The sequence below is a fragment of the Bidens hawaiensis genome, unplaced genomic scaffold, assembly GCF_021521415.1.
Source record: "Bidens hawaiensis isolate Kalapana, Puna unplaced genomic scaffold, B.hawaiensis_p1.1 tig00000904_1, whole genome shotgun sequence".
In the NCBI taxonomy this organism is placed as follows: Eukaryota; Viridiplantae; Streptophyta; class Magnoliopsida; order Asterales; family Asteraceae; genus Bidens; species Bidens hawaiensis.
The window spans coordinates 2,831,016-2,846,874 of record NW_027491052.1 but is presented as its reverse complement, the minus strand read 5'-3'; the positions used below and the strand labels follow the sequence as shown (position 1 = coordinate 2,846,874).

Genomic DNA, 15,859 nt, shown 5'->3' with positions numbered 1-15,859 from the left:
TCATCAAGTTCGAACCCACGAGGGCCATTATGAATTTCTTGTTATGCCATTTGGCCTCATGAACGCACCGCAACGTTTCAAGCTCTTTTGAACCATGTTTTTCGGCCTATGCTAAGAAAATGGGTACTTGTATATTTTGATGAGATACTTGTGTATAGCCGAATTGAAGACCAACACATGACAAGTCCTCTCTATTATGAAGAAAAATAAGTTTTTTGCTAAAGAATCAAAATGTGTGTTCGGGGGACGTGCGGTTGAGTAATACCCGGCTAACCCTAAAAAACCCCTAAAAACGCCTGGTAATGGCCGATACCGAAGACATTCAAACAACTTAGGGGTTTTTTAGGGTTAGCCGGGTATTACAGGTGTTTCATCAGGTCCTTTGGAATAATTACTAAACCACTTAGCTGCTTATTAAAGAAGGATGCATTCCATTGGGGAGAAGAAGCACATGAAGCTTTTGACGCCTTAAAGGAGCTTTATCCACAACACCATATTTGTCATTGCCCGATCCTACTAAACAATTCGTGGTGGAAATGGATGCTTCGACCGGTGGGCTAGGGCCGGTTCTAATGCAAGAACACCACCCGGTTTCATTTTTAAGCAAGGCTCTCTCCCTAAAACAAAATGCGTTATCAGTGTACGAGAAGGAGTTGCAAGCGATCATGATAGCGGTGAAACAACGGCATTATTATCTCATCACGGGACCATTTATTATACGCACCGACTAGAGAAGTCTCAAACATCTTCTGACCCATAAGGTGACAAGTCCATTGCAACACAAATGGCTTGCGAAACTCATGGGCTATGATTATTGCATCGAGTACAAAAAGGGGCGAGAGAATGTTGCGGCCTACGCCGTATCACGGGTTCAGGGTGCCACATTATTCACTACTGCCATCTCACAAATATAACCTTTATTATTACAAAGAGTTTGGATAGTCAAGTCCATGATATTGAGGTTCAAAATTTTATACAGAAGCTTAAAAGTGGTGAAATTTTGCCTAGATTTAAATGTAATGGAAGGTGCTTGACCAAAAGTGATCGCATGGCGGTTGACGGAGACGCCCATTTGTGGGATGAGATTGTTACGATCTGTCATGAATCACCGATGGGCGGTCACCCAGGAGTTTGGGCCACGGTTCAACGGGTGAAGGGTCTTTTTCTGGAAGGGAGTTTCAAAGATGGTGCGACAGATTGTCCGTAGGTGTGACGTGTGTGTGCGGGCGAAGCATGAAAATGTTTAATCGTCGGGGCTATTACAACCTTTAACGGTTCTCAGCACTATTTTCACAGATATTTTCATGGAATTTATAGGTGGGTTGCTGAAGGTCAGGGGCAAAGATACTATATTTGTGGTGGTTGATCGGCTCAAGAAATACAGTCACTTCATGGTTCTAGGCCACCCGTTCTCTGCCAAGGAAGTTGCTCATGTGTTTCTCAACAATATTTATAAACTGCATGGCTGACCTAACTCGATTATCTCATATCGTGATCCGATGTTTTTAAGTTCATTTTGGACGAAATTCTTAAAGCTTCAAGGCGTGTCCGCCAAATTGTCCACGGCTTACCACTCGCAAAATGACGGGAAAACGGAAGTTGTTAACAGGTGTTTGGAAGGGTATTTACGGTGCATAGTGATGGAACGACCCCACACACGGGTTAAATGGGTGTCTTTAACTGAGTGGTGGTATAACACTACATTCCACTCTTCATTGGGAAAGTTTCCTTTCGAGGCTCTATACGGGTATTGCCCTCCCCTGCATATCCCTTATATTCCCATTGACATAACCGATAAGGAGGTAGATGAAATGATGCAAGACCGAGAGGCCGCGGTGAGGGTCTTGAAACAAATGCTACTTAAGGCTCAAAACTGTATGAAACAACAAGCCGATAGGCACCACACCAAGAGATAATTTGAAACAGGTAATTAGGTCTACCTCAAGTTACAATTGTACATGCAAAATTCCCTACGAGTTCATAAGCACTCTAAGCTCACACCGAAATACTTTGGCCCTTTTTTATTGTGGAAAAGGTTGGTAATGTCGCCTACAGGTTGGATCTACCAGATGAAGCTCAGATTCACCCCGTTTTTCATGTGTCGTTGCTTAAAGATGCAGGCGAGCCTCTATCTAAAGTAGTTCCTCTTCCGACGGGACCGCGGTTTAGTTTGTTACATGAAAGGGTGTTGGATCGGAAGTTGGTTAAAAGGGGTAACAGGGCAGCGATGAAGATACTGGTTCATTGGAAGGGGTAGACGACACAAGAAGCCACATGCGAATACCTTGATGACTTACTGCTGCGTTTTACCGACTTCAGCGAGCTCACTTCTTGAGGTCAAAAAGTGTGTCATGGAGGGAGTATTGATACGAATTATCTGCTTTGTTTGTTTATTTTAAGTCCTTTGTTTTCTTTGTTTAAGTTTGGTTTGTTAAGGACCATTATGGCTTTTCTGTTTGGGGTGTCTTGTGGAACTTTTGTTAATTGTGATTTGATTATAAACCTAAATGCCGTCAAGGTTTGGACATCCTAAAATTCGGCTTTCCTTCACATCTCTTAGCTTTCTTATTCCCTACCCTATCATATATGAATTGCGCTTTAAACACCAATAATTAGACAAAATAAATTCAAATCATCACTAAGAACGTTTTGGAAGATAATTATAATGAAAGCAATTTTTTTTAAACACAAATGTAATTTTTTTATTTCATCAACCCAAAAGGTAATTTTAAGCACGTCAAAGAGTAGCAACCCATCAAATTCCCCATAAATTCGGCTTTCCTTCATATCTCTTAGCTTTCTTATTCCCTACCCTGTATATGAATTGCATTTTAAACACCAATAATTAAAAAAAAAATAAATTCAAATCACCATCATGAACGTTTTGGAAGATAATTATAATATTGAAAGCAATTTTTATTTTTTATTTTTTAAACAAAAATGTAAATTTTGTATTTTATCAACCCAAAAGGTAATTTTAAGCACGTCAAAGAGTAGTATCCCATCAAATTCCCCATAAATGCATTTTTTGAACGATCAACAAAGCCCAGCCATCCGACTACACCCATCGACAAAAAGCCACCCGCAACCGGTAGGCAAACGTGGCAGGTGGCCTAGGACCCCCTCCCTCCCGGCACCAATTTCAAGTGAAACCCACCATCTGATGGTTCACTATGGTAAAATCCCTGGATCACAATGTATCATCCATCGCGCACGAGTCACGATGACATATTATCACGAACGAGACTCGAACTGGCAACCTTCTCTAGAGAAAGTCACCAGATACCTAGATTTGGCAGCCTTCTCTAGAGAAAGTCATCAGATACCTAGAGCAGCATTGCTCCTTGGTAGCATTCATCACATAAAAATCATAGCGAAAACAAAAAAAGTCGTTGCATTTAGGTACATACAATAAACCCTTTTTTTAACACATCTTAATCACATAACTAACAGTTGATCATCCATAAAACCAATCATCAACACAAGCAGATTTTGATCCAACTAATACTGTACATATTTAAATTCATGATGTAAATAGTAGCAAGTTTATGGTATCCCTTCAACAATTCAAACATAAAATTCAAGAACTTGTAGATACCACTGCTGAAACCATGGTATCCATACCACACAAATTATAACCACTGCAAAGCTTATAATATCCATCCTCTCCCCAATTTGGTCCCCATGAATTCTTAATAATCCAATAAGGCTTCTCCTTCAGCCTGCTAGGTGCATAACCAGCTGACCCGTATCCAACAAGAAGCACGCCATGATCCAACCGCTTCTTTGAACATATATACGGGCACGAAACTTTCCCAATGTATGTTTGCATCCACGCGGCATTTATTCCAACTGCAACAACGATAGATAAATAAGTTTAATAATCATGAATAAATATGTTACATAAACATATGTATATATGATAATGATAATTACTTGCAAGTGGGCCGTGTTTGACCAAATTGGCTGCGATTTGGTCCTCATCTGTGCCAATGACACTGAAATTGGAGACGGATGCAGCAATTTTGGTTTTGTCAAAGTGGCATTTGCCAGCTTTTCCTGTGTACGGGTAATCTGACTCTTTTTGGACTCCACCGGATTTGAGTATGTACTCGAATGCATTGTTCATTAGTCCACCATTGCATCCCGAATCACATGAATTCTTTTCAGCTGGATCACACTGCAAAAATATTTATAAATTTTGTCTAATTACTTAACAAAAGTGATAATCTAATAAATACACTTGTACAAGTAAAGGAGAAAATACTAACCTCATGATCACAATCTATAAGTTGTTGTTCACTAAGACTAACCAACTCCCCTGTTTGGAGGAAGTGAGATCCTTCTAAAGCTCCTGTTGTACTGAACGACCAGCATGATCCACATGTACCCTAAAACGATATCCAACCGATTAATTAATAATACTAAGATGATAACAATTAGGTCAAACGATTCAATTGATTCTATAAAGCGACAACAAATTACACGATCTCAAAATTAAATTTGTGTTCAGATTTTGACATGATTGATCAAAAACTACAATTAATTATTTAATTAACCTAAAATTGATTCGATAACAACAAATTAGTAAACCGATTATCATAACTCAAGACTAATTGACCGAAAAACTACAATTAAGGAACCTAAATTGATTCTTGTAGTTCCTACTATCATAATTTAATACTAATCGATCAAAAAGTACAATAATTAACTAACCTAAAGTTGCTTCGATAACTACCGATCAGTAAACATATTAACATAATTCAAAACTAATTGATCAAGAACATTGATAATTTCACAAAAGGATCCAATTACTATAGAGAGGCACGTGTAGGCGGGCAACCAGCTGCGCCGCAACCCATGAATGACAGATCCAATCCTACTGTTACTCCGCACGACCCGTTGAACTATTTTCATATTTTCAGAAACGTAACCTAAACTAAGTCGATATTATACTACATCAGCTATACCTGATTTTTAACAGGAGTAACAGCACCACGATCACGCCAATCAAACTCTTCGGGAAGATCACTGGTGGGAAGAATGGGCGCGTGGTTGGCATCAGCCGGAAAGGCTAGAACCTTCTTCAACCCCAGGTACGTTTTCCGGAACTCCGATGGCGTCAAATCAGAGAACTTAGTGACTCCGTGTTCAGCCGTCGGATCAAGCAGTTGGTGACGCTTAGCACGGCGCAAGTTGGCCTTAAACACTGACAGACGGTGATCATGCTCCTCTTGAGTCGCGTACGTCTTACCGAACTTGGTTTTGAACAGAGTGAAGTGGTGTTCCGCGTTGAGAAGATGGTCGGCTGAGATTTGTTGCTCGGAGACCACTTGCCGGATCAAGGGGTCGGAATCGTCGAAAGCGACGATGGAGATTACAGTTACAAGGAGGGAGATGATGAGGATGATGAAGAAACGTTCCATGATGAATGAGAATGAGATGTTTTTTGTGGTCTTTTAGTTATATGGTTTCCAGGGTGATCGGTGCAGGAGATCAGCCGTTGAGATCTTCACACGTGGTGTTGTGTCATGGTATCTTTCCGAAATAAAGGTATACGTAACTTCGTCATGCTGCTAACTACCAAAGTAGGCATCTCAATTTGATATCAATAATGATTAGTTAGTTTTTATCTCTTTATATTTTTCGTTTCTACATTGTTGTGAACTAGTGATTTACGCTGGGACATATCGGTAAAACCTAGACAAACGATGGTAAAAGTCAAGCGTTGAGGCAGTAAGTCGATTTGAATTCAGCTGGTTTCGGTTATGTGTGTTATTGTACTGGAACTAAACCATTAATAAATATAAAAATTGAGGTGCACCAATCATCAACGGTAGAGTCGGTCAGTCAAACTCGAGCGTTGGTAAAACCCAACCGTTGTCGATCCAGGGTGTTGAAGCGGTGAGTATACGCAAATTCGGTCAGTTTCCTTCACGTTTGCTACAATACTGGAACTAGAAAAATTGGCAATCGGTCGTTTCGTTATGTTTGTTACGGTATTAGAACTAAAGAAAACACGGTGAGTTTAGCGAATTCGGTTAGTTTCCGTCACCCTCATAACGATACCGGAATTAAAAAACCAAAAAATAAATTGTCATTCGTTCAGTTTTCATTAAGTTCGTTTCGAAGCAAAAAATAAACAAAAAACTTTGGTCGGTTTTGATTAACTTCGTTGCGGAGCAAAAAAAAACAAACTTGCCCCAATTAGGTGCCGCCAAGTGGCCCAATAGGGTCATTGCGGCACCAAACCTTTCAATTGTATATAGTAATAATAATATGTTTTTTTTTTTGAATTATAGTTTATTTATTTGAAATAAATTAATAAGATATTTTGATTCGGGGGAAAAATTAAAATACAAAGAGAGACAAAAATGAGTAGTGTGAAAAGGATTTGTGGCCACACAAAAAACCCCTCAAACAAAATTCCAAAAAATTAATAGAAAAAATCATAACTCAAAATATAAATAAAAAACGAAAAAGTTTAAAAACCAAAAATGTTTCTCTTGTCATTCTCGTTCAAAAAAAAAAAAACAACTCCGAAAAGACACAATGCAAAGACAAAAAAACACGATGACGAAAATGAACAAAAGACACAATTATAACTAAAAAAAGACACAATAAATCGCAAAATATAAAACAATGCCGAACAAAATATAACACAGTGTTGAGTAATATAACACAATATCAAGAAAAAAAGACATAACGTCAATGAAAAAGACACAATAAATGACGAAAATAAATACAAAACACAAAGATAAACTAAAAGACACAACGGTCTTTTTCACTTAACATTGTGTCTTTTTCGAGTTTTTTTTTAAGAACGAGGAAGACGATGGAAACATTTTTGTGTTTTTATTTATTTTTTGTTTTTTTATTAAATTTTGAGTTATGATTATTTATTTATTTTTAATTTTTTTTAAAGGTTTGTTTTTTGTGTAGCTATAAATCCTTCTCGTTCTTTTCATTTTTGTCTCCCTTTGTGGAATAACTTGACCCTTTGATTTGGTTATGTTTATTTTTTAATAAAACTATTGAATGAGTTATCTATTTATTTTTTTTATTTGTTCGTTTATGTTCAGTTATTATAATTTGGATCTTATTTTGTGAAACTTTTCATTTAAGTTAAACTTAAAAGAAAAAAAGAATCGCTGATATAACTAAATCCATATTAAGAAATTAAATTAGGGTTTGATGATTTAAGGATTTCACAAATAAATGAGATGTTATAACCCGTTTAAAAGTTTTACTGGTTTGATAATACTCATGATCCGTTTATTTTTTTACTATAAAATTGTTTCTTAATTATAACTAAGATCTTTTTTAAAAAAAATTGATAGTAATTTTTAGTATATCCAAACCCTCTCTTATAGGATTTGCATATCAAATATTTGATGAGATTAATTTTTAATTTAATGAGATGTTCTAACCCGTTTAAGAGCTATATGGGTTTGGTGAGACCTATACCCATAAATTCGAGTCAAACGCATGTGAAACTTCTATTTATAAATGAAGAAATCCGATGACTTGAGATAGATAGGGAGCGACCAGAGAATTTTTAGAGGTTTCGCTTACATATATTTAAAATTAGGGAAATTTCCCAAAATAGCCTTTTTTAAAGAGAGAATTCCCAAACTAGCTCTTTTTTCTCAGAATTTTTGATAATTTGAACTTTCAAGTAACATTGGGAATAGATATAAATAATGAGGGACCAGGCCAATTCTTCTAAGAAAGTTAGGTGCCAGTCCATATTTGTGAAGCTTTTGAAGGAAAAGTCCAGATTCTTTTAGAATATTGGAGCAAAAGTTTAAAAATTTCCTAAACTTTTTTTCTCAAAAAACTTTTTTATGTTTCTTACCTTTTCCGTCCATATTTTCAAATTTTAGGAAAAAGAGATTTTGAAATCTCGTCTTGAGAGACGAGATTCTACCACCACCACCACCACCACCCACCGTTCGCCTTCTACCACCACCACTACCGCCACCATCCACCACCACCCGCCGTTCACCACCACCACCATCCACCCCCACCACCCACCAACCGTCCGCCACTACCATCGATCACCACCCACCACCATCGGCCGCCACCACCATCCAACACCCTTCCTCCTCTTCGCCGTCCTGTGGCTTGCCGCCGCCGCGCGGCGTTGACGGGGGTGGATGGTGGTGGTGGCGAACGGTGGGTGGTGATGGGGGTGGATGGTGGCGGTAGTGGTGGTGGTAGAAGGCGAACGGTGGGTGGTGGTGGTGGAATCTCGTCTCTCAAGACGAGATTTCAAAATCTTTTTTTCCTAGAATTTGAAAATATTGACGGAAAAGGTAATAAACATAAAAAAAAGTCTTGGGAGACTGTTTTTTGAGAAAAAAGTTTAAGAAATTTTGAACTTTTGCTCTAATATTCTAAAAGAATCTGGACTTTTCCTTCAATAGCTTCATAAATATGGACCGGCCCTAACTTTCTTGGAAGAATTGGCCTGGTCCCTCATTATTTTTATCTATTCTCAATGTTATTTAAAAGTTCAAATTATTAAAAATTGTGAGAAAAAAAGGGCTAGGGGATTCTTTCTTTAAGAAAGGCTCTTTTGGGAATTTTCCTTTTAAGATTGTTTGATTTTATTTTTATAATTCTTTTAGTTATTACTCAATAATATAACCCCACGATCACATTTCACAACACCCACCCACCACCCATTAACACACACCAATAGATTTTCATAGGAGTGAAATATGAAACTAAACTACTTATGTGACGTGTTTATTCTTTTTTCTTCAAGTTCCACCTTCAGTCCTTCACAACAACTGATGGGACTTATAATGTTGTTAAAACAGTAGCAACTATTCACTATACCCTTCTATAAAAAAACTTATATATATTATTATCAAGCTTCGTTCTTTTACTCTGTCACCCTCTTCCCATACACAATGGTCCGACCACAGTATTTAATTTTGGTGAAGGCAACAAAGCCTACAAGGTATGACCTAACATAGGGTTCAAATTTGATTGTGACACTTGATTATTAAGGGGATTCATCGTGGTTGTCGATTGTAAGGTGCAATTAATTGAGTTCCAACGTTAGGAGGAGGACTATGGAGGCACAAAGAATAAACATAGGGTTCAAACTTGATGGTTGACACTTGAATATTAGAGCAATTTCATTGTAATCTCTATCTCAATCTTTAAAAAGTATCTCTAAATTTTGTTTAACTTTCTTCATCTTTTTCTCTATATTTTGTTATTATATATGTATCTCTTTGTTCAATACTCGTGATACAACTAAAATGCTTAACGTAGTATGTTTTGGTCAAAAATTAACAAATGTGATTTTACAACCAAATTAGTAAATGGGACTTGATGCTTGCTTAAAATGAATGTAAAACTTGCTAGAACACAGAGATTTATTGCGAGGAAAAAACTCGTTATCCTGAGGATAACAAGAAAAAAACCCCGGGCGGTGAAAACTATCACCACCAGTTTATTAATAATCGAAAAAGGTTACAAGTGGTGGAGCTCTTTCTCTTTCGGATCGTGTTACAAGTGATACTATTGCTAGAGTGTGAGAGTTGTGTGTTTTGATCCAGATTAGAGCTCTATTTATACTGAAATAAAGCTAACAAACAATCCTAAAAATCAGGAAATGAAAGACTAAATCAATAACTAGCCGTTTTCCCTTGTTGAGCACGTTCTTTGAGGTTGTTGGCGAGTAGTCCGAGTCTTTAGGAGCACATGGGAACGTTGTATGACCTGGTAAACATTAAAGAAAGGTGGTGGAATCGTTAGCACAATAATATATTAAGGATACATGTATCTTCGAAGGATACTATATCCTGGAGTTATCCTGATCATATCGTTTGCTTAGGATACTGAAAATCCGAGCCCTAACAATTGTCCCCAAAATTAACGGCTGTAAAAGGTGGTTTACAGCTTTTGATTTTTTGAATCTCGAATTCTGCAGACGGAGTGGATAAGCCGATCATTATCCAGGTAAATTTCTTTCTCTCTTTGCTCTTCATCTTCAATCACCATGAATAAAAAACTCAAGCTTTCCGTCATCAAGTCCAGCTTTCCGTCATCAGGAGGCTAAGGCTGCTGGGTTGGAGACTCCCTTTTGGGATGTGGCAGCTTGGGAGAAGATCGTGGCGGAGCTGAGCGGAGAGAATGTGGAAGAACCGGGGCTGAGCACGGCGGATAAGGTGGCTGATGAGGCGGTGAAAGTTGGCGACTGACAAGGCGGTGAAGGATCAACAGGGCAATGATGGCGATAAAGACAAGGCCTGAGCCAGGTTTTTATGAATGCTTGTTTGTAGTTTATGATGGTTGGTTGTAGGTTTGTGGTATCTTGAACAATTGGAACTTGTTTTTCGAACAGTTATGCTTAGGATAATAGGGAAATATGGATAAGGTATCTTGAGTCTCAAGACAAAGCCCATATTATCCTAAACTTTAACTATCTGACAATGCCTGGGTGGAAGAGTGTTCCTGTTTGTTAAGAACGAAGCCTGGACATTGTTCTTAGTTTCCTGCAATTTCCATTAGTAATGACATAATCTTTTGGCTTATACATTGTGTTTTAATTGTATGATATTTGAGATAACTCATATTGATATGTTTTATTCATAACGTGTCCGAGAAATATTTTTGAGACTTAAGTTTTTGAAACAGAACATCTTAAGGATAATGTACCCAGAAAACATATTTCTTAAACTTATTATATTTCAGAATAAAATATTTTAAGGATTATATCTCCATAAAATATATCTTTAACATTTATCATAAAACATCTTTAAGGATAATATATCCTTAAATCTTGTGTAAATGTAAGTTTGTCACAATTAAACCAAAAGATCATGTCTTGAAAGACAAAATGCGCAATAAGACAAAGTGTAAAGAGTACCTTTGTAGAGAATACTTATAAATTTAACAAGCTTACATATGATGTTCCCGATTGTTGAGTCTTTATGGATCATGCTTTTGGAACTTGCTAAAATATAACTCAATGACATCTTTATGCTTAGCGACTTGGCCGATCTCCGATCTGTCAAAACAAAGTCAGATAATTCTGGGATAAAGCCCATTTACTAGCGATAAGGCCTTTTTACTGGCGATAAAGCCTTTTTAGATAACATGAAAATGTTATAAACCTTAGATAACATGAAAATGTTATAAACCATATGTGTGACATGTTTGCCACTTATCTTAAGGATTAGGTATATAGCCAACAACAAACGGATTATCAGCTGGTCTGGTCCGCCTGCCTCAAACCATTTCCGAATCATCGTGCGCTCCAGGTGGCGTTAGAAAGGTGAAGACCTTTAAACCTTAGAAGATATCAAGAATATCATATTCGTGCGCTCCAGGCGTTCGTTAGAAAGATGAAGACCTTTAAACGTTAGAAGATATCAAAGATATCATATTCGTGCGCTCCAGGCGTTCGTTAGAAAGGTGAAGACCTTTAAACCTTAGGAGATATCAAGGATATCATATTCGTGTGGGAGGTGATCAGCCTCTGACTATTGTCAAGATAACATATCCTTAGAATAACTGCAAAACACTAAGCTCTTGATGAGGGGTGGGTTGTAGCCTGGCTAACACCCCTCCGATGCTTAAGTTAGTAAACTTGATAAAGAGATAATAAAGTTAAATATGAAACAATGTAAAAGTAGATCAGGGAACATACCTTTATCCTAAGATTCTGAGGATTTAAACATACCAGTTAAGGATACTAGCAAAAATATGCATTAAGATGGATAGCATTCCAAGCTCTTGGTATAGGGACTCCTTCCATCCATGAGTATCCTGTGCACAATACGGTTAGCTATACATAAAGTAATGACCAAACCGTCATGGTTGGGATCCATAAGGTCACATCGATCCTCCTAATCGAAGAATATGATTCTTTGAGTTGTCATTGTGGATGTACAGAGAGGTCTTTCTCCGTTGTGCATCTTTGTTTTTTGGGATGCTTCTTGGCCGCTGAGTATGAGGTTCCACAAATGTAGGATCCTCCCGAAATAAAGGAAACAATCTTAGCTCCGGGTGGTGGAGAAGGTGCCCTTTCAAGTATCTTGACAGGATCCTGACTCTTGTTCTTGCTTCTTCCAAATAGTTCCTTCAGGTGTCCTTTGCTGAGAAGGTATCCTATCTCATTCCGAAGTGCTATACAATCGTCAGTGCGATGGCCAAAGTTTTCATGGAATGCACACCATTTGGACTTGTCTTTGTTGGATCCGGACTTTTCATTTTTCTTGGGCCATCTAGCCTTGTCACCTAAATCCTGCATGGCACATATACACCACCAATATCAATATTAAAACAATATTCGGAGATTTTAGGATACTCCTCATCGTCTTCGTCTTCTTCCATGGCGTTTATCCTGTAGGTATCTTGTTTGGAATAAGGCTTGGGCCTAGAGAACTTCTGTGGAGAGTCTGACTTCTAGTTGGTAGACTCATACTTCGGGATAACCAGGTTTCCGTGAGCCTTATTGTCATCCTCTAGTCGAATGTATCTTTTAAGGCCCTGTTTCTGACTTCGTCAAGATTCCTGCATGGAGTCATGACAAGGTCGTCATAGAAAGGGGAATCCTTCTTTATTCCCATCTTGAGAGCTTCAACAACAGCCGCCATGCTAAATCTAGTTATGTAATCCCGTAGGGATTCATTATTATGTTGAACAATTCTATATAAATCACCCGTCATTTTCTCAAAAGATTTACTACAAGAAAATTGATTATTGAATAAGTTAATCAAATAAGCAAATGAAGTAATAGTGTTGGAAGGAATACTCAACAACCATTTGAGAGCTGGTCCCGTTAGTGTTGAACCGATTCCCTTGCATAGACATGCTTCTTTGATGTCAATGGGGATGGGGTTGATCTCCATCCTTTCTCTATACTAAGCTACGTGTTCCTCAGGATCCGTAGTGCCATCGTACAACTTCATGCTAGGTGTCTGGAACTTCTTGAGGATCTCCATGTCGCATATAGGCCAGGTTAACCTGGATAACTTGTGGTTGCCTATGTGAACTTCAGCTATGGGACGTATTATCCTGGGGATATTGGAAATCATATCCTTCATTTTCTGCAATTCTCTGGTTATCTCGAGGGATATCCTCTTATCCTGCACAGATCCACGGTTAGTGTATAAATTTGCATTAAATAAATTGTTACCGAGATCGTGGTTAGGCCTCGGGTATCCTGAGCCTTGACGACTACTTCCTCCAATGAGGGTAGCCTCAGGATAAGGTGATGTCTACATAGGGATGCCATCTCCAACATGCACTTCAGAGGACACCATGGGAGATCCTGACGAGAATATGCCGGCTGGCCTGGTTGAACGAGGCTGCATGTTGATGGATTCCGGCCTCGCTGATCTGGGTAATTTCGAGGATACTAGAGGATAAATTCCCCAGTATCTTGACTGCTTCTGAGACGGAGTCCTTGTTGATTGTGTCCCCAAGGATCCAGGATTCTGAAGGATAGATGATCCTGGAGAACCAAAATCAAGAGCCCTAGGCATGATTGGAGTAGCCTCGTGCCCTGGTTTTTTCTTAATCCCTTCAATCTCCTTAAATAGCCTTGAGTTGGTCTTCTCTTGCTGCTTCATGTGAGTTTTGACCTGTTTCATCAAAGCAAAAATATCACTGTTAGAAATAACCGGATCTACCCGTGTAGAGGTTCCCGGGTACGGTGGAAGTTCTCCTCTATGCTGAGTGCTCTTCTTTGGAACTGGTGGAGGTCCAAGGTTGGCACTTGAAGTAGTGGTGACCACCGGAGCAAAAATGGAGCTGGTTTTTGGTCAAAAATTAACAAATGTGATTTTACAACCAAATTAGTAAATGGACTTGGTGCTTGCTTGAAATGAATGTAAAACTTGCTAGAACACAGAGATTTGTTGCGAGGAAAAAACTCGTTATCCTGAGGATAACAAGAAAAAAACCCCGGGCGGTGAAAACTATCACCACCAGTTTATTAATAATCGAAAAAGGTTACAAGTGGTGGAGCTCTTTCTCTTTCGGATCGTGTTACAAGTGATACTATTGCTAGAGTGTGAGAGTTGTGTGTTTTGATCCAGATTAGAGCTCTATTTACACTGAAACAAAGCTAACAAACAATCCTAAAAATCAGGAAATGAAAGACTAAATCAATAACTAGCCGTTTTCCCTTGTTGAGCACGTTCTTTAAGGTTGTTGGCGAGTAGTCTGAGTCTTTAGAAGCATATGGGAACGTTGTATGACCTGGTAAACATTAAAGAAAGGTGGCGGAATTGTTAGCACAATAATATATTAAGGATACCTGTATCTCGGAGGATACTATATCCTGGAGTTATCCTGAACATATCGTTTACCGAAAATCCGAGCCCTAACATAGTATATTGAAATTTCAGAGATGTGAATACTGAAATTCATATATAGGTTCACTATACCAAAATCTTTTTTGAAAATAGAGATGGAGATGGAGATTCGAATAGAAAAAAAGATATAGTATAAACACAAAATATAATATATTAGATTTTATCCCTCGTATTACCGGGGTTGTTTTACATTTTTCGTTTTTTAATATTTATTTTTTGGATTTTAGTTTTCTTTATTGTAAGAAAGTTAATAATATACTTAGGGTTTATGATGAAAGGGTTTCATAAATAAATGATATGTTATAACCCGTTTAAAAGCTATCTGGATTTGGTGACCCATGACCCGCTTTTGTTTTTTACTATAAAATTGTTTATTAATTATATATAATTAGTTTGAGGCCTGTGTATTACAAGGGTAATTGATGAAAATTTTAAACCTAGCCATTAAGTGAAATTCAGTCAACAAATAATCATATACTGTTAATATAATTATAATTTACATTAAAATTATAAAAACTACATAACTGTGGTTACACAAATATGTTGCAAATAAGTAAAAAAACTTCCTTGTACACTAATTGTTGTTGTATTAGTCGGTATACATTATTTATGAAAATCAAAATCTTTAGTCCATGTCTGCTTGTAATTCTTGATAAGGTAACATATAGGTTTGCTTGTAACTCTTGATGCAACCACGCATAGTTGTCCGTGTGACAAATAAAATTCTTTTAAGTGCATACCAACCCTAAATAATGATAAATATATCCATAAAACTAACAAAATAAAAATATTCATATATATACATAAAATATCATACATTTTAAACAATTTATATGATGTCATTTGAGATCATCTATTCATGTTTATCCAGAAAATATGATTATCCCAAAAACCAGATTACCTGAACTTTGATGATATAATCATTCTTAGAATCTGAAATTGATTTATTATGATAAATTTCTTGTCATTAATATCCTGTGTATGACAAATTTTTAATTGATTTTATATTTTACAATTAAAAGTTGTGTAATCAAGCAACATATAAAATCAAAAATTAAAATATAACAAAATAATTTGTCTCATTTCATATGAATGTAATCATAGGAAAATGATAAAGACATACTAACCTTATAGCCATTGTTCAAATAACAGTGATTATTCTGAGTTAGGAGAATATTAAAAGATTTAAAGTTGCATAAAGTGAATGTAGTGATTCTTATTTATAATAGTTCAAAGTATTGGACAAGGAATGTTTAAATTTTGAATACTAATCCCGTGTTATTAATTATATTAGGAAAGTTATTGAAATACTTAATTAATCGATATATATATATATATATATATATATATATATATATATATATATATATATATATATATATATATAAGAAGAAGAAGAAGAAGAATCGAAGATTTCGGATTTTATGAAAGCATGGTAAATGACTTTTAACCTAATTAACTATTTTTTTTCTATTAATATAAAAGTGGAATATCCTTGAAATGTAATGAGG

The 15,859-nt window shown here is 36.9% G+C and overlaps 2 protein-coding genes across 2 annotated transcripts; one reads left to right on the top strand and one right to left on the bottom strand.

The window, feature by feature from the left end:
• Positions 1 to 1,048: 1,048 nt before the first annotated feature.
• Positions 1,049 to 1,916, top strand: LOC143545893 (uncharacterized). Its single transcript, XM_077037685.1, has 3 exons — positions 1,049 to 1,199; positions 1,318 to 1,433; positions 1,536 to 1,916. The coding sequence occupies exons 1-3, from the start codon at positions 1,049 to 1,051 to the stop codon at positions 1,914 to 1,916; spliced, it is 648 nt and encodes a 215-aa protein (XP_076893800.1).
• A 1,538-nt stretch (positions 1,917 to 3,454) lies between these two features.
• LOC143545427 (cysteine proteinase 15A-like) lies at positions 3,455 to 5,426 on the bottom strand. The gene is made up of 4 exons (XM_077037332.1): positions 4,971 to 5,426; positions 4,272 to 4,391; positions 3,937 to 4,180; positions 3,455 to 3,852 (listed from the first exon to the last, which is right to left on the bottom strand). Exons 1-4 carry the CDS (start codon positions 5,424 to 5,426, stop codon positions 3,581 to 3,583), a joined length of 1,092 nt encoding a protein of 363 aa, XP_076893447.1. The 3' UTR covers positions 3,455 to 3,580.
• Positions 5,427 to 15,859: the final 10,433 nt, after the last annotated feature.

Coding starts and splice junctions, on each gene's coding strand:
- LOC143545893 (XM_077037685.1), top strand. CDS start 1,049: ATGGCGGTTGACGGAGACGCCCATTTGTGGGATGAGATTGTTACGATC. Junction 1,200..1,317: donor CAAAGATGGTGCGACAGATT/GTCCGTAGGTGT, acceptor TGGAATTTATAG/GTGGGTTGCTGAAGGTCAGG. Junction 1,434..1,535: donor CTGCCAAGGAAGTTGCTCAT/GTGTTTCTCAAC, acceptor AAATTCTTAAAG/CTTCAAGGCGTGTCCGCCAA.
- LOC143545427 (XM_077037332.1), bottom strand. CDS start 5,426: ATGGAACGTTTCTTCATCATCCTCATCATCTCCCTCCTTGTAACTGTA. Junction 4,392..4,970: donor TTACTCCTGTTAAAAATCAG/GTATAGCTGATG, acceptor ATATCGTTTTAG/GGTACATGTGGATCATGCTG. Junction 4,181..4,271: donor TTATAGATTGTGATCATGAG/GTTAGTATTTTC, acceptor ATATTTTTGCAG/TGTGATCCAGCTGAAAAGAA.